The 22477-nt window shown below is 38.0% G+C and overlaps 1 protein-coding gene across 2 annotated transcripts in view; it reads left to right on the top strand.

The window, feature by feature from the left end:
* Window positions 1–22477, top strand: part of dcun1d4 (DCN1, defective in cullin neddylation 1, domain containing 4 (S. cerevisiae)) — a 71768-nt gene that overhangs the window by 4385 nt on the left and 44906 nt on the right. The window contains exons 2-4 of one of the 2 annotated variants that reach the window (XM_073064681.1): window positions 11670–11740; window positions 17796–17835; window positions 18396–18513. In XM_073064681.1, the coding sequence (XP_072920782.1) occupies window positions 11670–11740; window positions 17796–17835; window positions 18396–18513 (229 nt within the window). The remainder of the gene's footprint in view (window positions 1–11669; window positions 11741–17795; window positions 17836–18395; window positions 18514–22477) is intronic. The other variant, XM_073064682.1, reaches the window with a different exon arrangement.

Genomic DNA, 22477 nt, shown 5'->3' with positions numbered 1-22477 from the left:
AATAATCAAAGGAAATTTCTGAGTTCGTGGCATTCTAGGTAATTCAGATGTATGTATATCACTTGAGACACTATATAAACATAGTGTCAAACAATGATGTCTTTTCATTTTCTGAACTCTACAGTCAGTCAACATGATTGCAGTTTTGCTTTAAATGCGCACTAACTCATACATGCACTATTATCTCAATACATAGGGTATGGAATGAATGTTGTAAAATTTGTTATAGTGGGATAATGGGAATAAGCCAAAAATGGGTTCTTGTATTCTTGCCGTTGATGACTGAGTAGTACTTAAGATTCTTATTCTGACCTAATGTTGGTGACCTAAATTTTGACTTTTGTGAGTGAATAAGCTGTATTAGGTCAAGTAAATATTTGGTGTGCAGAGAAGGACATTTGTTTTACATGAGTAGTCTCTTAGTATATTTTCAAATAATAAACATAGAATCATGATCTTGGTCTTTAAAATTTTCCTTTTGATTATTGTGACATGTATTTGAATTTCGGGAAGTGTATTACGGCTTAAATAGCAGAACATTTCTTGAGAGGGCAGTGAATATTAAAGTACAACACAATATAATTAGTAAGATGTGTGCAGTTGATTAATTCAATCTTCAAGTTTATTCAGGCTGAACACCAAGGGAATTAAGAAATGACAGAATTGGATGAAAAACTGATTTGAAATACAAAATAGACATCACATTGAATGCCAAGAATATTAAATTACAAATGACATGTATTCACTTTTTCTGAAGTAAAAGCAGACCAAAATTCCTGGAAAGTACTTAGTTAAAGTGAAGGTCCAGGGGTTCTTTAATTTCTGAAACTTTCTATAACACCATAAGATACAGGAGCAGAATTAGGCCATTTGGCCGATAGAGTCTGCTCCACCATTTCATCATGGCTGATCTATTATTGCTCTCAGCCCCAACCTCTTGCCTTCTCCCCTTATCCCTTCATGCCTTGACCAATCAAGAAGCAATAATCTCTGGCTTAAATATACATGAAGTCCTGGCCTCTACAGCTGTCTAGCAAATAATTCCGCAGATTCACCACTCTCTGGCTAAAGTAATTCCTCTTTATCTCTGTTCTAGAAATTCTGCTTTCTGTTCTAAGGCTGTGTCCTCTAGTCCTAGACTCTCCCACCATAGGAAACTTCCTCTGCACATCCACTCCATCAAGTCCTTTCACCCTTTGATGGGTTTCAAAGAGATCACCCCTCATTCTTCTGAATTCTAGTGAATACCTGTCCAAAACCATCAAATGCTCTTCATATGATAAGCCGTTCAATCCTGAAGTCATTTTTGTAAGCCTCCTTCGATCCCTGTCCAGTGTCAGCACATTCTTTCTGACATGAGGGGCCCAAAACTACTCACAATACTCCCAAGTGAGACCTCACTGGTGCTTTATAAAGCCTCAACATTACATCATTGCTTTTGATGTTCTACTCCTCTTGAAATGAATACTAGCATCACATTCACTGTCCTCACGACAAACTCAACATGCAAATTAATACTTAGAGAATCTGAGTCCCTTTGCACCCCAGATTTTTGAATTTTCTGTCCATTTAGAAAATATTCTACCTTTTATTCTACCAAAGTACATGACCATACAGTTTCTCATACTGTATTCTATGTGCCACTTCCATGCGCATTCTCCTAATCTTTTAAGTCCTTCCTCTCTGCTTCCTCAAAACTGCCTACCCCGTCACCTATCTTCGTATCATTCGCAGCAAAGCCATCAATTCCAATGTCTAAGTTATTGACATATTATGTGAAAAGCAGTCCCAACATAAACCCCTGTGGAACACTACTGTTTACCGGCAGCCAATTAAAAAAGGCTTTCTTTATTCCCACTCTTTGCCTCCTGACAATCAGCCACCACTTTATCAATGCCAGTATCTTTCCTGAATTATCACTGGCTCTTGTTAAGCAGCCTCAAGTGTGACACCTTTGATTCCGAAAATCAAAGAACACAACATCAACCAATTCTCCTTTGTCTATCCTGCTTGTTATTTCTTCAGAGAATTCCAGCAGATTTGTCAGGCAAGATTTTTTCCTTGAGAAATGATGGTGACTATGTTCTATTTTATCATGTACCTCCAAGTACCCCAGAACCACGTGCTTTACCATCAATTCCAACACCTTTCAACTACCGTAGATTCCGGACTACAGAGCGCACCTGATTAAAAGCCGCTGGCTCTAATTTTAGAAATAAAATCAATTTTTTACTTGTAAAGGCCGCACCGGATTTTAGGCCGCACCGGATTTTCGGCCGCAGGTGTCCCACGTTGTAATATGAGATATTTACACAGAAAGATATTACACGTGAGGATTTTTTAACTTTTAATTAAATCCATATGGTAACAAAAACAAATACATATTGCAAATGCTTTTTTTCGAACCGTGCCCGTAACGCGGCTACTTTTAAATATACGTTGCGTATACTTCTTTACTGAACAACATTCCAATATCTCCTAACGACTGGTAAAAAATATATATACTGCAGCCTACCAGGAAAAGTTATTGATCGCCTTTAACTTAAAAGCAGCATTTTCGCTCCGCCGCTCCCCCCCCTCCTTCCCGTTTATCGCAAACTGGTATCCCACAAGACGTGGCGAAACCGGGTGTGACGTCATAGCATCCCGCGATGTAGTACAGAAAACAAATATAGTTAAAACTCTTCTAACTTTAACTAGAAAATGAATTACTAAGCGAAAATATTATAAACTAAATAACTGCCATAAAGGCAGCACAATGCTTTTCTTCGAGTGTTTTCCATGTTGATGAGGGTGAGTACAAATGACTGATTTACAATAATTTAATTGTGAAAGTGCGCTTGATTTATCGAACAATTTCATTGGACCTCTGTGAACTACTCATCAATTTTATTGGTCTACTGTTACGAGGCAAAATGTTTTCGGCGGCATGAAAAAAATAATACATTAGCCGCTCCGTTTTAAAGGCCGCAAAGTTCAAAGCTGTTCAAAATGTGGGAAAAAAGTAGCGGCTTAAAATCCGGAATCTACGGTAACTGGTCTATAATTTCCTTTCTTCTGCATCTGTCCCTTCTTGAAGAATGGAGTGACACTTGCAATTTTCCAGTCTTCCAGAACCATTTCAGAATCTAGTGGTTCTTTAAAGATTGTTACTAATGCCTCCACACATACTTCAGCCACCCCTTTCTGAACTGTGGGGTGTACATCATCTGGTCTTGGTAATTTATCTACCTTCAGAGTTTCTGTTTCCCAAGGACTTTCTCCCTACTAATGGCAACTTCACACACTTCTGATACCTGACACTCTGGAACTTCCACCATATTCCATTGGGAAGCTGATACAAAATACTTAGTCAGTTTGTTCTCCATTTCCTTGTCTCCCATTCAGCATTGTGGTCCGATATCCACTCTCAGTTCTCTTTTACACTTTATATATTTAAAGAAAGTTTTGATATCCCATTATTGGCTAGCTTACTTTTGTATTCCATCTGTTCCTAATGACATTTTAGTAGCCTTCTGTTGGTTTTTAAAAGCTTTCCAATCGTCTAACTTCCTACTAATTTTGCTCTCTTCTGTACCTTCTCTAAGCAAGTTGATAACAATTTTTGAACTATTCTGTTTGTTTTGTTTCTTGTAACTATTTTATTTCCATGTATCTCATTCAAATCTGAGCTAGTTTTTATACCTTTTGTCAAAACTACATTGAAGTTCCAAGTTTGAATCCTGTTCCATACTAAAAAAGAAGTTAGCTTTTAGGTCCTTCGTGCATTCTCTGCCGCAATACTGAAAAACGTTGTCTCATTTTTACTATGTACTGTAGATAGCAGGTATGGTCGAAATGACAATAAAAGTGACGACTTGATAAGATCATGACTGATTGTTTACGCTCATTATGTTTTCCTGTACCTATCTAAATTCCTTGATTCCCTGGATTTAACAAAAGACTGATTTGTGTCCTAAATAAGCACAATGACTGAGCTTTGTAGCTCTTTGGGGGTGGGGAGGGGTATATTCTTCCGGAAGGAGGAGTATCATCTTTGTTTGTTAACCCTTCAGCCCCATTAGAATCCTGCTGAAGGTTTTCGGCCCAGAACGTCTTCTGTACTCTTCCTAGTTGCTGCCTGGCCTGCTGAGATCCTCCAGCATTTTATGGATGTTGCTCAGATTTCCAGCATCTGCAAATTTTCTCTTGTTTGTGATTAGAATTTTATATGTTTGAATTAGGTTGCCTCTCATTCTTCTAAACCCTACAGAGCATAGGCTCAGTCTGTTTAATCGCTTGCAATGGAAAACCCTGTAACAACATCACAGGCACAGAGCATCATATTAGAAGCATTCACAAGAAGAAACAAAATATACACACTAATACTTGTCAAGCTTATTTTTAAAAAAAAAGTATTGTTAGGCAAGCTCAAACGCCATCTATAAGTTTGACACCAGTGTTGGCAGAATCTCGGGTGTTAACAAGTGGGGGGGGGGGGGGATATAGGTATGAGATAGATTGGCTGGTTGAGTGGTGTTACTCAACTTCACACTCAATGTTAGCAGTTCCAAGGAATTGATTGTGGACAAGGAAGGGGAATTCGGGAGAACATGCACCTATCCCCATTGAGGGGTCAGCAGTGGAAAGGGGGAACAGCTCAAGTTCCCATGTGTCACATCTTAGAGCAACTATTCTGCGCCCAACACTTTAATGCAATCACTAAGAAGGCACACCAGGGTTTCTACTTCATTAGGAATTTGAGGACTTTTGGTATGTCATCAAAGACTTGCAAATTTCTACAGGTGTACAGTTGGGAGCATTGTGACTGGTTGCTTCACCTGGTATAGAGCCTCCAACACACAGGATCGCAAGAAGCTGCAGAGGGTTGTAGACTCAGCTAGTTCTATGACACACCATTAAAGACATCTTCAAGAGGTGGTGCCTCAAGAAGGTGGTATCTATCAATAAAGGCCTTCACTGTCCAGGATGTATTGTCATCACAGAATTACCATCGGGGAGCAGGTAGAGGAGCCTGAATGTTTTTTTAAAAGCAGCTGCTTCTTCTGTGCCATCAGGTTTATGAATGGTCTATGAACCTATGAACAAGACCTCATTTGTCTTTTGCACTATTTTTGTCACTTGTTTGTCTTGCACCACCATTGCCACAAAAGAACAAAATTTATGACATATGTCAGTGAAAATAAGCCTGATTTTGATTCTGCTTTTCTATTTTTTCTCCCAAAATGCACAACTTATGCTTTCTTTGTTTCATTTGCTATGTGTTTGCCCATTCACTTAGCCCTGAAGCATCTTTATTCCTACCAGCTGTCATTAACTCGTATTATCAGCAAAACTTAATCATAGCATCCAAGTGATTGATGTAGCTGTGAAGCTAGGACCCCAACATTGATCTCTGCAGTGACCCTCTAGTTGTAGCATTCCATCCCAAAAATAATTTTGTTATTCTTATTGTTGATGTAATTTGCCTTCCCTAGTCTGTAGATTAAAATCCTCCATGATTACAATCGTAACCTTGTTACATGCACCTCTAATTTACTGATTTATTCCGTGCCCTATGTTACTGCTGGAGGTCTGCAGACAACTTTGATCAGTTCAGATATTTATTCTGTGCTGTTTCTCAGCCATACCTAAACTGATTCTACTTGATATTTTTTCAAGCACAGATCCTTTCTTTCCACAGCTTCCATCGTGCCGTGGAAGATACCGTTCCCATCCTGGATCACCTTTCAACATAGTTATTAACTCATACCAACTGAATTGGAATTACTGTACTTACTATTTTATTGAATGGTATTTCTTTGGTGATATTTCTATATATAAACTAATCATTAATTTGGAAGATTTGGTGTAATCCATAATGTTATTAATAATGTGAAGTAAATGGAGAGGAATTGAATACTTAGTTATAAATGCATTCTTACTGTATCATATAAGATACTGTATCCTAGCTGGACAAATAAAAAAACAAATGGGATTTGGTCCTTTTTTTGTGTTGCAATTCCTATGATATATCAGTATGAACAATCTGTTGGTTGCTGTTTACTTTTGCGAACATTGAAGCTCTAAGTCATCAGATGTAGTACTGAACACCTCCAAAACCTTTGTCTGGCAGTATATGTAAAGTGTTAAATTGATTAACCAGTTTGTTGCTCAAGTATATTGTAGTTATTCCTTAATTGATGACTTGTTCTCTGACTATTAGTTTAGAGAGTTTCATTCACTCTTCAAATTTTAATTTAAAACTTTTGGCCTTTGCTAAGTTATATTTTAGTTTGCATTTTTTATCTTGCAAAAATTATAATTTTCCCTTAAACAGTAACTGTTGTTAAAATCTGTCCAATTATCTCTGTAATAGCTTTCGTATATCTTGGGGTACGTGCTTTTAAGTAATCCCAGATCTGAGAAGTACTAGTAAGAAAGCATTGTTGCCTGATATATCATGGATTTAAAAAAAAATCAGGTTTGTGGTATAAGTGCCACATTAAAATGAAGATTAATTGTATCTTACAGTTTGGATACAAGTACAGTGCAGAAAACGTCTTGGGACTGAACCGTTTGAAATGCAGTTTATCAGTCTTTTAAAGTGTTCAGTGTACAGGCAGTCCCCGAGTTACGAATGTCTGACTTACGAACAACTCGTACTTGGCCTGTCATAAAGCCTATTATATTAAAAATTCGTCGGCGTCCACCATTTTAAGTCAGATCATGTTGCCGTTAACACTGTGAGTGTGTAACTTTCTATTTGGCTTAAATTTTTCTTAGCAAGATTCACCCAGATCCCCCCCCCCCCTTTTCCAATCAGCACTGCCCCCACTTTCCCATTTAAACTGTCTCAACGTGGGTGGACTTTAGGACCCGGGGGAGCTCAGGACCCGCCGCCCCAGTGTTTCTGTTCCGTTGACGGAAAACCATCACGACTGAAAATAAAGTGGAAATAATAAAGCGATTGGAAAGAGGTGAAACGTCATCAGTCATTGGAAAAGCATTAGGCTACAGTCAGTCAATGATCTGAACAATTTAAAAGGATACAGGTAAAGGATAAAGTGAGAATAATGGAGCATGTGAAAGGCCCTGCCCCGATGAAAGCTACAATTATTACTAAGCAACGCAGTGGTTTTAGTTATTGAAATACATACATTTCTTAATGTTTTGTATGCATAGAAAGGTAAAATATATACTAAGACAAACATTTAGCTAACTGACCCTAAATACCGGATGTACCTGTTCCGACTTACATACAAATCCAACTTAAAGACGGACTCAGGAACAGAACTCGTTCGTAACTCGGGGACTGTCTGTACTTAATATTTTTAAATGATTTTTGTATATGTACATTTGGAATATTTATTCCAAATCTTTCCCTTTTTCATTATTTTCCATCCGGATTTATTTATTCTTTAAGGGAGGTTGATGATTACATTGAAGATTAAATGCTGATAATCTATCAGGCAGAGCTGAGGCATTTGAATTTTGAATGCATTTGAACAATGCATGTTCAGATAGGATTCAATTGTACTTAATTAAATCAGAATCAGGTTTAATATCACCAGCTAATGTCGTGAAATTTGCTAACTTAGCAGCAGCAGTACAATGCAATACTTGATAATATTGGGGAAAAAAGTAAGTAAATAAATTACATTGTGTGTTAAGTTAAAAATAGTGCAAAAACAGAAATAATAAAAGTGAGATAGTGTCCGTGGATTCAATGTCCATTTAGGAGTCAGATGGCAGAGGGGAAGAAACTGTTCCTGAATTGCTGAGTGTGTGCCTTCAGGCTTCTGTACCTCTACCTTGATGGTAACAATGAGAAGAGGGCATGTTCTGAGTGATGGACGTCCTCTATGATGGATGCCGCCTTTCTGAGACACCACTCCTTGAAGATGTCTTGGATCCTATGGAGGCTAGCACCCAAGATGGAGCTGCTTAATTTTACAACTTCCTGTAGTTTTTGATCCTGTGCAGTACCCCCCCCCCCCAGTATCAGACAGTGATGAAGCCTGTCAGAATGTTCTCCATGGTGCATCTGTACAAGGTTTTGTGTGTCTCCGGTGACAACCAAATCTCCTCAAACCCCTAATGAAATATAGCTGCTGTCTTGCTTTCTTTATAGTTGTATTGATATGTTGGCACCAGGTTAGATCTTCAGAGATCTTGACACCCAGGAACTTGAAATTGCTCACTTTATCCACTTCTGAGCCCTCTGAGGATTGGTTTGTGATTCCTTGTCTCACCCTTTCTGAAATCTATAATCAACCCTTTGGTCTTACTGATGTTGAGTACAAGGTTGTTGCTGCGACACCGCTCAACTAGCTGGTATATCTTGCTCCTGTATACCCTCTCGTCTCCATCTGAGATTCTGCCAACAATAGTTGTATCATCAGCAAATTTATAGATGGATGGCTTTTGAGCTATGCCTAGCCACACAGTCATGGGTATAGAGAGAGTAGAGCAGTGGGCTAAGCACACACCCCTGAGGTGCAATAGTGTTGATTGTCAGCAAGGAGTAGTCATTAATACCAATCTGTACAGATTGTGGTCTTCAGGTTAGGAAGTTGAGGGTAATACAGAGACCCAATTTCTGTAGCTTATAAATCTGGACTATAGGAATGATAGTGTTAAATGCTGAGCTATAGTTAACAAACAGCATCCTGGCATAGGTGTTTGTATTGTCCAAATGATCTAACACTGTGTGAAGAACTCTAATACAGTTAGGAAATAAAATGCAATTTAAAAAAAAGTTTTCAAAATGGACATGTCAACTTTTTAATTGAAATTCTTATTGAAGCCAAGGATTTGTAGGACAAGGTAGTTTATATTTTCTCTACAACTAGATTTCTTAAGATAATTGGATTTTACCAGAACTTGCACTTGCAATTCAAGATGGTATCCCCTGTACAGCAGGCTAGTGTTCTCTCTAATATATTTCTAAAAATTACTTAAGTAAAATAATCACCCTATTTAGCTTAAAGTTTGGTATATTGTTGACATATTTTCACAAAATTGCCCACTAGTTTCCTTTGCAGCTGCTTGTTTCAAATCATTGGACAAATTACTATTTTTTTCTAGGTCACAATGCTCATAAATAAACTTCACAATGTATCAAGGAGGCTTTCTAGAGTGGGCTGGTAAAATAAACAATGAAAAGTCAGTGGATGAGCAGAGGCAGATATTTAATCTGTTTCATAATGCTCAGCAGAAGTTTATCACTCAGAGGGACTGGTTTGAAAACATGAATCATCTATGCTTAACAAAGGAGGTCAGGACAAATATTTAATCAAAAACTAAAACACACAAAGTGACAAAAACTAGTGGTTGATTAGATTAAATGCTAATAAGGAGGGAAAAGGTTGATAGTAAACTGACGTCAAGAGCTTCCATGGATTTATAAAGGGTAGATTTGTGTGGTATCTTTAGAGATGGCACTGTGGAGATAAGGAAATGCCAAATAATTTAACTCTCAATGTCAGTCTTCATGATAGAGGCCATGTAAACATCTCAAAGTTAACAGGTCGGCTAGTTTCAAATAAGAAAAAAGAACTTGCGTGAATCCATATCATAAGTGATGTCGCATTGCAAAAGCTAATGGATTTAAAGGGAGACATCACCAGGGTCCAATAGATTGGATCTAAGAGTTTTGAAATAAATGGCATCAATTATGTTTGGTTGAAGGTAAAGCTGTTGGTGATGCCTTGTTCAAGAGGACTAATAGCTTAACATCTGTTGTTTGGAAGACAATGAAGTCTAAGAAAATTACAGCTATTTGTTTAGGAAAAAATTAGCTAAGCCCTGTTTAATTAAAGGGGAATGCGAGACAAATTTGCTTGAGTTCTTTGAGGATATGACAAACACAAATGATAGAATGTGTAGATGTTGTGTAATTTGATTTCCTGAAGCATTTCAAACATGTAGGAAAGAACTACTTGTAAATTTAACTTGCCAATAAGAAGCATACAGATATTACTTGCAGAAAATTAAATGTATGTATTAGTTCACAGTGTATAAATTTAATTGATTTCAATGTTGAAGTATTTCCAAATACTTCTGAATTTGGCTTAAGCAAATGCATAGATCGTTATTATTTCCAACTCTGGAACAACCATTATGTAGCTGTCCATGGGAAAAGCATTGAATTTTGAGTACAAGGCCAGCACATCTTAGTGATTGTTCTTTGTGCCTTGTTGATGTTGACAACAATACTGAATTAGAACTGAAGTTGCTTGAATTGAAAATGTGGATTAAATGGGATAATTGGTATCCAAAGGATGAAGATATTTACCAAACAGCATTGTTCCCTGATTACATGTAATAGTAATTTGTGAACTGAATCTTCTGCTGTTGTATGTATAGTATTGGTGGATCTAAATTACTATGTACTGTATTTGGGTTGTTGCTTTTAGTTCAAGATTGTTTTAACACACTACAACACACTAATTGCCATTTAACACACTAATTGGTAGAGAGTTTTAAAAAGTTATCAGGAAAATGTGTGTTATCACATCAATATTGTACACTCGGTTTGGAAAACTTTGTACAAAGCTTGCATTCCATTTTTGGTGCTAAAATTGCTCTATTGTGCAATCATATCAATACTGTTGAATGACAGGGAAAGCTGCTTGCATCAAATCATGAAGTGATGTTTAGTCCAAGGTTTTCATTGAAATAATTTTATTGAGCTTTTGTCTTTTAAGTGTTCCATTTCCTTGTTTCTTTCAGGTTGATCACCTGTTGAATATGTTTGCATATGGTTTTTTAACAATGTATAATCATTTAACCATTTCCCAAATATGATTGTTAAATATAGGCTTTAGATTTTTTAAATTAATGTTTTGGGCCAGGAGAGGTTTTCTATGGGGATGTTGGGAAAACTGAGAGTGTATTGCTCTTCCTTGTGCTAAATCTTGCATGCAGAATTTCAGATTTCTGGGTTGTTTTATTACTGAGCTATTCATGGGACATGTGAACATTCTATATTAGGTGAGGTGTTAGTATTTTTTTAAGGTATTTGTGAGGCAGTATCTGGAATTCTATGCATCATCTCGTTCCCCTTTATAAAAGAATATGAGGCAGGGCAGAAAAGGCTAGTTCTCATTATGTTTCACCAGATGAGAGGTTTGTCCTATCACAAACAGTTACAAATGTTTGATCTTTATTCTTTGGAGTTTAGGAGGGATGATCTAAACAGGATACTGAAGGGCCTGGTAAGGTAAATGTTCAGACATTTCCACTCCTGAGAATCTTGAATTAGCACATAGTTATAAGATGAAGAACAAAATTAAACAGATGCAGAAGGATAACATGCAAACATAGAATCTGTGGAATTTTCTGTTTTGTTGTTTGTGGAGTCTGCATCAGTAGACGAGGTGATAAGTAAAAAAGGGGTAGCTAAATCTTGGAAACTGAGAGTTATGTGGAACAGGCACAGAAGAGTTAGGGCGTGGGGCAGATCAGCAATGATATTTAATGGCCAGGCAGCCAGATCTCCTTTCCTGCTATTTTCTATTATGTGTTTTTGTGGCAGATTTAATGCTTTTTCAAAGCTTCATTTAAATAATGTTTCACATTCTTGAAGCAATGAATTGGGGATATTTGGGACTGTTTATCTTCCAGTGTTTAATTTATCTCTGGAGTACCAGTGTTAATTTTAAACTGTTTTTCCTCTCTTCTAGATTTTCCACTAACTTCTCATCTGTCTACATTGGCCAATATTCACAAGATTTACCACACCTTAAACAAACTGGTAACTTAATTTTTTATTAATGCTTGGCAGTGCAGAGTAACTGTCCTGCAGTATTAAGGAGCTTATGAAAGTGGACTGTAAAGCCAGGCCTAGATCAAATGTATTTCAGGTCATCAAAAGAAGCAACAGAAGAAAATGCCAGAACTCTGACCATTATTTTTCAATCCACTTTGGCTACAGGAATATTACCAGATGATTGGATTGCTGCTAATATACAGTTTTAAAAAGGAGAAAGTGATAAATGAGTATAGGCAAAGTAGTTGAAATTTGATTGGAAAATTATTGGAATTCAAGAGCCTTTCAAATGTTCATTTAAAAAAAAAAAAGCACAGAATTGTAATTGGAGGTAGTAACTGGATATTTTTAATGAAAGAAGGTAGCGTCTCGTGAATGTAATCTTTTGAAGAACTAACAAAACAGTTATGCGTCTGACATCTCTGTATGGAGTTTGGCATGGTTTATGTTGAGGTCTCCCTTGCTAGTCTGTTCCAATTAAAAAAACTAGTAAAAGTAGTGCACTCAATTTAGTTTCGCATACTAGCTAACTTTTTTGAAGCAGCAAAAGATACTACTTTCTTTGACAATAAAGCTATCCTCAGTAGAGTTCCATATTACCGGTATTCAGTTCTTGTAGATAATACAACAGTTGGTCATGGAGTTGATAAGGTTATGTGAGAGAAGTGGCAAATGCAAAGAAATGTAGCGTATTACATTTGGCAAGATTCAGTAATAATGGGAATATGTAACAAACTAGGGGTGAGTATATAAATTGGTGTGGGAGAACAGGGAAACTCGCAATGTAAATGTACAATTTCTTAAATGTAATAAGAAAGCTCAATAAAGTGCCTGGAGGATACTTGTATTGATAAGCTTTTGGCTTGATGTATTAAAAAATAAGGAAGCTCTCCTAGAATTATATACGATACAAGATAACTTAAGTTCTGGTCACCATACTACAGAAAAGATTGCACCAGTAAGGGCTTGGAGGAAATTTGCGTGTCATGATAGCGTAGTGGTTAGCACAACGCTTTACAGTACAGGTGACCTGGGTTTAATTCCCACCGCTGCTTTTAAGGAGTTTGTACATTCACCCCATGACTGCGTGGGCTTCCTCTGGGTGCTCCAGTTTCCCCCCTCAATCCAAAGACGTACTGGTTGGCAGGTTAATTGCCCACTATAAGTTGTCCCATGATTAGGCCAGGATTAAAACTGAGGATTGTTGGGCAGTGCGGCTTGAAGGGCCAGAAGGGCCTACTCTGTGCTGTATCTCAATAAATATGAAGGAAGATGGGATGGGCAAGCATTGCTTTTAGCCTGGAGGAAACTTAAACTGAGGAATTTAGATAGAGAATGTTCATATTTACTACTCTAGGCAGAGGAGTCAAAGCCAGAGTATCATTTTTAACAATCATTGACAGAAAACGGAGAGATTTGAGGAAATTCTTTTGTCCTAAGGCTGATGTGGCTGGAGATCCTTGCCTAAAATGGGTGAAACTATTGTTGTATTTAAGTATACTTGCTTGTGTATTTGACAAACTTTGACCTGCTGGGTAGCACCCCTTATGTTGAAATACAGGATTTGGTTTTGTAGAATTTCCTTGAGGTATTGACCATGTGGTATCAAACAGTTGTTTTGTGTTATGAAATGCTTTTATGATTCAATGAGTGACTGATAACTGGATTCAAAGTATTTTTTCATCCAGATGGACTAATAGAAATCGCAAATGGGTGGAATGGCTTAAGTGTAGGTGACAGCAGCAATGTGTGGGATTCATTGCTAGGAGTATGCATTTCTGAAAGCATAGTTATTCTCTAGGTCAAGGTGTATCGATTTAAAGATCAATTAAATAATTATCTAGACTTTACTTTGTTTCTCTTGTTCTTCACTTCAATATAATGTTTGCAGTTTATATACATCAAGGAGAGCAGGTGACTGACAGAGGCAATAAGAGAATCATAAATGGGGAAACTGACCCCAAAAATGGATAAATCAAGATAGAATGGGGAATTTGGCTGATGGTGTTGATATCTTTTTCATGGGCAGCTTTCAAATCAAGAGATTGCAAAAGTATTTAAACTGTCAAATGCCGTTCTACTTCATAGAAAGATTTGTAAACTTGAGGATAGATCACTGAAGCCATCAAGGCATGCATTTTATGGTTGGCAGCACTCAACCTCATTACACTGCTTTGTTATAAATTAGCATACGAGACATCTGTTATTGGATACCAAAAGATTCCTCTAATTATTAGGAAGATCAAAACCGTTATTGATATCTCTGCCACAAACTGACTCTCTCCATGGCAGCTTTGTAACATTGAATCATACTGATCACAGAACTATCATATGTGACCTCAGTAGCATCTGATCACACCATTGCCAAAGCCACTAATCTGCACCTCCATGATATCACCGACTGCTTCTAACCCCATCTCTTTATCTTTTGATTTTATGTATTCCACTGCACTATGTCCAACCTGTTTGTACTTTCTTTTGTCATTGTGAACATATTTGCTTATTTTAATTGGTTGTACAATAGAATGAATTTATTTAAATTTTTGAGGAAAGGATGATTGCTCCATTATGCATTGCGGCAGTCATTGTTAAAGGTAATTAAATGTTTATATTAATTCTTTTTTGCTTACTTTCTCCAACCAGTGTTTTTTTTTGATGTTGATAATTCTGGTTGAATTCATCTTTCCTGATTACTGTGACAATGGAGGCACCTACCTCTCTTGAACTTGAAAGTGTTGTCTAAATGATATGAATTTACTTGTCCAATCCTGTCTATGGGGAACTTCCCCTTTGCTTCATTTTCAGATGATGCAGTAAGTTAAAAGAAATGCATTACTTCACTCTGTGTGCCTGCCTTATTTTTGAGTTGCAAGACTTTGTTCCTGACTTGTCACTATGATTAAATACAGCCATTAAAGAAGGTTAATGTTTGTCAAGCTTTGTTTTCTGAACAGTCCACGAACACTAGCTTTGTACTACTTTGTACTACTTATTTTTTATTGTAACTTTAATTTTTTTTGCACTCTCCTGCTGCCACAAAACAACAAATTTCACATGTAAGAATGAACTAAATTCTGTTTTATTTCTGTGCCAACTGATAAGAGTTCGAATCATTGTTCTTGACTGTTCAGAAAGCAGATTTGCGATCATTCATTTGTTTTGGACAGGTTGATCATAAAACTTTAGTTGACATATATCATCAGTTTCCTTTGTCTTGTGCTTTAAGTTTTAACATTGCAGGAATTTCTGCTCTATTTTGTCAGTTTGCTGTGCACGTTTAATGACCACATAATCTTGGGTATGGCAATGGCAACAAGATGCAGTTTGAGTATACTAATAGTGTCCTGTAGTATGGGCAGAGTATCAAAATGAAGAAATTGTAGTGCCTTTGTGTGGGAAGGTACAGATTTAGAGTTGTTACCTTAGTTAGGCAAACAATTTAATAAAATGGCAGTTAACAATTACAATTGTAGATTTGTTTTAAAACAAAATCCCTGAAGTGTTGTTTGTGCAGCATTTTTATAAGTAATAGAAAGCTATCATTGGTACTTTATGTAGACTAAATTAAGGTGAAATTGGATGTTCAGTTGTACTAATTGTTCCATTTCAGAAGTTTGTTAATGTACTTCTGCAATGTATCAATTTGCCACTTTAAGCTTGTAGAGTACCTACTGATGATAATAAGTGACAATGGATCCTTACGAAGGATTACAGTTTAATAATAGTTTGCTACTTGTTTGCTGGATTGTTAATCATGAGACTGAAAAGTTCAAAAGCAATAATAAAGTTGATGCAACACACAAAACACTGGAGAACTCGGAAGGCGAGGCAGCATCTATGGAAAAGTGTACAGTTGATGTTTCGGGCTGAGGCCCTTCATCAGGACTGAAGAGAAAAATGAGTCCGAGTAAGAAAGTGGGGGGAGGGGAGGAAGAACCATAAGGTGATAGGTGAAACTAGTGGGGGGAGGAAGGGTGAAGTAAAGAAGTAAAGAAGGGCTGAAAAGTTGATTGGTGAAAGAGATACAGGGCTGGAGAAGGGGGAATCTGATGGGGGAGCCAGAAGGTCATGGAAGAAAGAAAAGGGGGAGGAGCACCGGAGGGAGGTAATAGGCAACTAGGTGAGAATGGGGAATGGGGAATGATTGGGGGGAGGGAACACATTACCAGAAGTTTGAGAAATCTATGTTCATGCCATCAGGTTGGAGGCTGCCCAGACGGATTATAAGGTGGTGCTGCTCCAACCTGAGTGGGGCCACTGGGACATCCCGCTTTTTCTGCTCGATGATATTGGGTCTCACTGATATACAGGAGGCCATACTGGGAGCACAGCAGAGGAAATCATAGACTGACGTATCACAATGGGAAGTGGACAAGAGGAACCCTCCCCCTGGTGGGGTGGTGGGAATATGGAGTGAGGGCAGACGTGCAAAATGGAAGTGATGCAGTTGAGGGCAGCATTGATGGTGGAGGAAGGAAAGCCCCTTTCTTAGGAGGACATTACAGTTCTGGAATGAAAAGCCTTATCCTGAGAACAGATACGTTGGAGATGGAGGAATTGAGAGAAGTGGTTGGTGTTTTTACAAGTAACAGGGTGGGGATTAGGTGTAGTCCAGCTGGTTGTGAGAGTCGGTGAGTTTATGATGCACATCAATAGATAAGCTGTCTCCAAAGGTTGAGACGACTGAGATCATGAAAGTGAAGGGACGTGTTGGAAATGGACCAGGTAAATTTGAGGGCAGAATGGAAGTTGGAGGCAAAGTTGATCATTTTAGCGTTATAAATATCTTGGTATTGAACCCTCTGCAGTAATTCCTGTAGGGATTAATTGGTTTTTAAGCCTGAATGAGCAGCAACCCATTCAAACTTTCAAATATATCCGTGTGTTTTGCAGTTCATTTGAGTAAGAACTATACAGGTGTCTCCCCTCCCCCCCCCCCCCCCCCCCCACAAAGGTAAAGCATTCCTATGAAACCTTTCTTAAGTTGAAATGGTGTAAAGCGAAGAACCATTAACTTATATGGGAAAAATTTTCGTAAAAGCGAAAATCATCTTTGTAATGTGAAAACAGGTTACTAATGTAGGTCTTTTGTAAAAGCGAAGTGGCGTAAAGTGAGCATTTGTAAAGTGGGGGACACCTGTACTGCTTTTTCAATAATGCTATTCATGCTTATGAGCCAACCTGTTTTACCACCTTTTGTGGCATTGGAGCCAGTTTAGCCCTTGGTGTCCATGTTGTGATAAATTGGATCTATTTAGTATACTTTTTTTTCCCCCTAGCTTGTAGTATAAACCATTGTAGGTTGCATTCTTCATAGTTTTGGGTGTCTGTTTAAGACTTTTGTTACTCATCTGTCTATAAGCTGACCATGTTACAGTAATTTCTCTCTTGGCACTTCCTGTTCACCATGCTCTTGGCCTAATGTCGGATGCTGTGACAGTCATTTAGCATGCAACATGATCCAAAAAATGACTATTGGGTGATCCCAGCAGAACATGGAATGTTTAAATTATATTCAAATTAATGGATTGGTAAAAAACACAAAATGCTGGCAGAACTCAGCAGGCCAGACAGCATCTATGTGAGGAGGTAATAATGACGTTTTGGGCCGAAACGCTTCATCAGGAGTGAAGTAACATGGGATGGTCGAGGGGAGATAAGAAGTGGGGGGAGGGATAAAGTAGAGAGCTGGGAAGTGATAGGCTGGAGGGAAATGGGCTAGGGGAAGGTGGAGAATTATCTAGACCACAAAATCCTTGTTTGAATTGACCACTGCCATTTCAAATGAAATGTTTTCCAGATACAACCACAAGTTACTAGGATTAGGCGAGTGAACAAGTAAAGATGCTTTTGTCTGTTCTCTGGGGGAGAAACCTCAAAGTAATTGGGTGGGAGTGCAAGAGAAAATGAGTACATACAGGATGGGAACATCTGCTTTTAGGCCAAGGTTAATGATACTGCAAGTATTGATTGGTTATATTCCAAGATTTAATAGATCTGAAGATTTGCATAACTTATTTTCTTTTCTGTTTTATTGCAGAACTTGACAGAAGACGTCAGCCAAGACGACCAGCAATCAGGTGTGATGTGATTTTTATTTTGCTTACCTGCTACTCCAACTTTCATATGGGTTGGCTGATGTGCTAATGTAATATTGGCACGCATCCAGGTTCAATACTTGACTTTGCTTGCATTCATAAATTTTAATGTATGTTATGGACATTGACAAGGATAATGCTTGTGAACATTTAAGATGAGGATAGATGGTGTGGGCCTTGCAGAGGAATCTGCAGGTGTGGAATTCCTACAGTGTTATTCTTGTCCTCTGCTAATTGAAGTTGACTTGAGTGATGCTGTCAGAGTAAGCTGTTTCCCTCCACAAATGCTGTCTGATCCATTGAATTTATCTGTCTTGTTGTATTGGATCAGTGTTACTAACTTGAAGAAAAGCTTAAAATTGTATTCTAACTGAAATTTTCCTTTCTGCTGTGAAATACTATGCAGTGTTCATCTGGAAGAATCACTGCTAGAAAAATAATCATATCCATTAGGAGACTACATGTTTAAGAATTCATGTTACTTTGAGTTTTTAGTACATCAATTGGTTAATCATTTGTGTTTCTAAATCTTGGTATTGCAGGAAATCTTCGATCTTGCAGTTGTCTCTCCGACTGCTGTAACAAGGGAATGCCACCCAGAAAAAAGAGGAGACCCACAGTAACAGATGATCTAACACCTAAAAAAAGCAGGCACGATGGGTATGTTTTTGGTTTTATGAAAAGAATAACACTGGATGTTCACAATTCAATGCATAAAACAGCTTTAAACACTCATGCCTCAAAATTTCATCTTGTTGCATACTTTTGTGTACGGTATGACTGATTTCTAGTATATTGTTAATGGTGAGCGTATAGAATTGATAGACCTGAACCGTTAAACACAAAAATTGTTCTGTTTCTACATGTAAAAATTGTATGGGGATGTCAATCCATGTGGATACCAAATTGGCTTTCCCATTGAAGTTGCATCATGGAAATGAAGTCCACACCCATTTCGGAGCAGAAGTTGAAACATATGTTTTAAAGCTGTAGAGTTTCTGCAACCACTTTGTTTAGTGGTCATTCATTTTTTGCAGATTTGTTGGGGAATGGTTTAAGTAGCCGCCTTGTATTCAAGAAGCCTTGAAATATGCTCTTTGTCTATCTGGAGAGCTTACACAGAATGTTTTATCATGAGGTGGTTTATTGAACCTGCCATATCAGGGATGGTTCTTGGTGGGCAAAGGGTTACCCCACTATTCTTTCTGCAGACACGATTCCTGATCATTTTGAAGAGTGCAATCACAGCTGTGGGGTATAGCCTGCATAATAGTGGAGTAATACGTACTAGGCCATTGGGGTGCTGCCCAACAGTACCATCTAGAGCAGGGCTAACAGTCCTTCTTGCATGTGCCCAAGTTGGTGACAATCTTATTTATATTTTAAAAAGAAACAATTCTCTTGCATGCCATGATGATCTTCAGCAGAGATTATCATTGAATAATGAATTAGTAACAATAATTATGGCCTTTTTTTAAAGAAAAAGGATGAATCCTGTTGTTTATGTGTATTCATCATTTTACTATTAATAAAAATAACTAAATGTGAAATTAAACATTTTAGAAAACCTGTTAAAAATTAATATTTTTAAAATAGTTGAAAAATAGTACTGTTATTGTTTACTTTCTAAATATTGATATGTACAGTGGGTCTGCAAAATTTCAAAACATGTCATCTAACACCACGTGTTCTTGCAACCATCTAGCTAGCATCAAGCCAACATTAGACATTTCTTGTGAAGACACTGTTCTCGGGTTGTAAAAAAAATCTTTCACTGTTCCATTTTGCAGTAAAGTTGATCATTATTTTTTTTATTATGGCTAGAGTTTATGTACATGTCTTATTTTGCCACTCCTGCTTTAGAAAGAGATTTATCCTGCTTTGTCACTTTGCCATCTTGAGACTCAATCCTTTTCTAATGAGGAGGAGGAAGAGAGGTCAAGAGATAATGATATTGGAAGGTCTCCATGGATGAATGTTGGAAGAGCCTCGGAGGCTTGCAATTCATTTGACACTCCTTTGCTCATTTTCAGCACCATCAAGTGCACAAAACTATCTGCCACTCAGGCGTTTGAAATTATACACAGTGCTGCACTAGAACTTGACAATGATTACCTGAATTAAATGGACATCCATTGGCATGACTGTTTTGTGCCACCCCACCCCAGCAGAAACTTGCTGGGGAATTGCCATGACTATAAACTTGTGTAAAACAGATATTGGATTATTATGGCTCTTAGGAACATAATGTTTCACTTGGCACCTTCACCCTCTTTCCACCATCTCAAGTTTTATGGTGTTGCAAGATTTCTTTCTCATCACTCTCACTATCTATGTCCATTAACTGCTTTGCACTGCAGTCTGATACATGTACAATACATTTCATTTGTCATTTTCCAAATGACTGGAGTTTGTGAAAGCTTCATACCCATCAGGTTTAGGTAAGAGGCTCTTCAACACTCTTGATGGCACCAACTACTTTGCTCCCAGAGATGTTTGGTGTCCAAGACACAGGAAAAGAGAAAGTCAGGTCTGCATTCTTATTTCAATTTCACCATCCTGCTGTGACTAATCAATTCTGTCGTCTTCTGTAAAAATACGAGTGGCAACAAAACAAGCCAGTCAATCTGCAGTCATTTTTATTTGTGTAATCATAAATAAAGCCACATGATAATTGATAAATCAGTCCTGAATTTCCCTTGAGGTCTGTGCCTGGAGTCTGTCTCTATGAATGGAGGTTGCATCAACCTGTGAAAGGGAACTGAGAGCATTGTTAGTCTAGGTTCAGACAGCATTCTCTTGCATTGTTTCAGTTGTTGGCTATAACTAGCTGAGTGGGAAGTATATAGTGCTTTTGCAGTAGTATAAACTAGTGAGATTCTGAGTTGCGGCTTGTACTGAAGGCGCTCAAAGATAAAGGGATGGGATTGGTAGAAGTATTAGTAGTAAAATGGAATATTGCTCACATAGGCTTTTATTGAGCATTGTTGATTGCAGCTTTAGTCATAGTGCTCAACAGCACAACCACAGGCCATTTGGCCCATCTAGACTGTGCAGAACTGTTATGATGTATTGTTCCATTCACCTGTATTGGGACCATGGCCTTACATATCCCTCCTCTCTATGTACTTGCCAGAATTTCTGTTAAATGTTGAAATTGAACCCGCATTCACCACTTATGCTGGCTGCTTGTTCCATAGATGCACCACTTTTTTGAATGAAGAAGTTCCCTTTAAATCACTTTTTACCTTGACTTATGACCTCTAGTTCTAGTCTCATCTGGCCTCACTAGAAAAAGCTTGCTTGTATTTACTCATCTGTAGCCCACATACTTCTGTGTACCTCTACAAGTCTTCCCTCATTTTCCCATGCTCCAAGGAATAAAGTCCTAACCTATTCAACCTTTCCCTATAAATCAGGACTTTAAGTGCAGGCAAAATCCTTGAAAATTGTCTCTGTATTCTTTCTATCTTGCTTATATCTCTAAGTAGTTAATCAGAACTGCACACAATACTCCAATTTGGCCTCACCATCATAAGACCATAGATATAGGAGCAGAATTAGTCTGTTCCGCCATTTCATCCTGGCTGGTCCACTTTTCCTCTCAGCCCCAGTCTCCTGCCGCCTTCCTGTATCCTGACCAATTAAGAGTCTATCCATCTCTGCCTTAAATATACACTAAGACTGTGCAACTGCCTGTGCCAAAGTATTCTACAGATTCAGCACTCTCTGGCTAAAGAAACTTCTTCTCATCTCCGTTCTGAAAGGATGCTGCTCCATTCTGAGGCTGTGTCCTCTGGTCTTAGACTCTCCCACCATTGGAAACATCCTGTCTACATCCATTTCATCAAGGCCTTTCACTGTTCAATAGGTTTCAATTAAGTCACCCCTCATTCTTCTGAATTCCAGTGATTACAGGCCCAGAGCCATCAAACTCTCTTCATATGACAACTTAATCTTGTACAGCTTCAACATAACACCCCAACTCCTGTACTCCTACTTTGATTTATGAAGGCCAATGTGTCAAAAGCACTCTCTACCACCCTATCTACTTGTGATGCCACTTTCAAGCAATTATGGGTCTGTATTCCCAGATCCCTGTGTTCTACTGCACTCCTCAGTGCCCTACTGCTCACTTTGACAGTTGTACCCTGGTTGGTCCTCACACTTGTCTGAGTTAAATTCTATTTGCCTTTTTTAAAACCCATTTTTCCAGCTGGTTCAGATCCCACTGTAAATTTTGATAGCGTTATTGACTGTCCACTACACCTCCATTTTTTTGCTGATCCAGTTTATGACATTATTATCTATATCATTAATCCAGATAACAAATAGCAACAGACTCAACACCATTCCCTGTGACACACCATAGTCACAGGCTTCCAGTCAGAGGTGCAACAATCTACTGCCAATCTCTGGCTTCTATGAAGACAGTGTTAAATCCAATTTACTACCTCATCCTGAATAACAAACAACTGAACCTTCTTGACCAGCTCGAATGCTGGACTTTGTCAAAGGCCTTGCTAATGTCCATATAGATAACATCCATTGCCCTTCTTTCAACTTTAAGCAGTCCCTTAGAATAGCTTCCAATAATATGCCCATTCCTGATGTCAGGCTCACC

Source organism: Hemitrygon akajei, chromosome 13 (assembly GCF_048418815.1).
Source record: "Hemitrygon akajei chromosome 13, sHemAka1.3, whole genome shotgun sequence".
In the NCBI taxonomy this organism is placed as follows: Eukaryota; Metazoa; Chordata; class Chondrichthyes; order Myliobatiformes; family Dasyatidae; genus Hemitrygon; species Hemitrygon akajei.
Note: the sequence above shows the minus strand (reverse complement) of the source record. Positions and strands in the feature narration are given on the sequence as shown.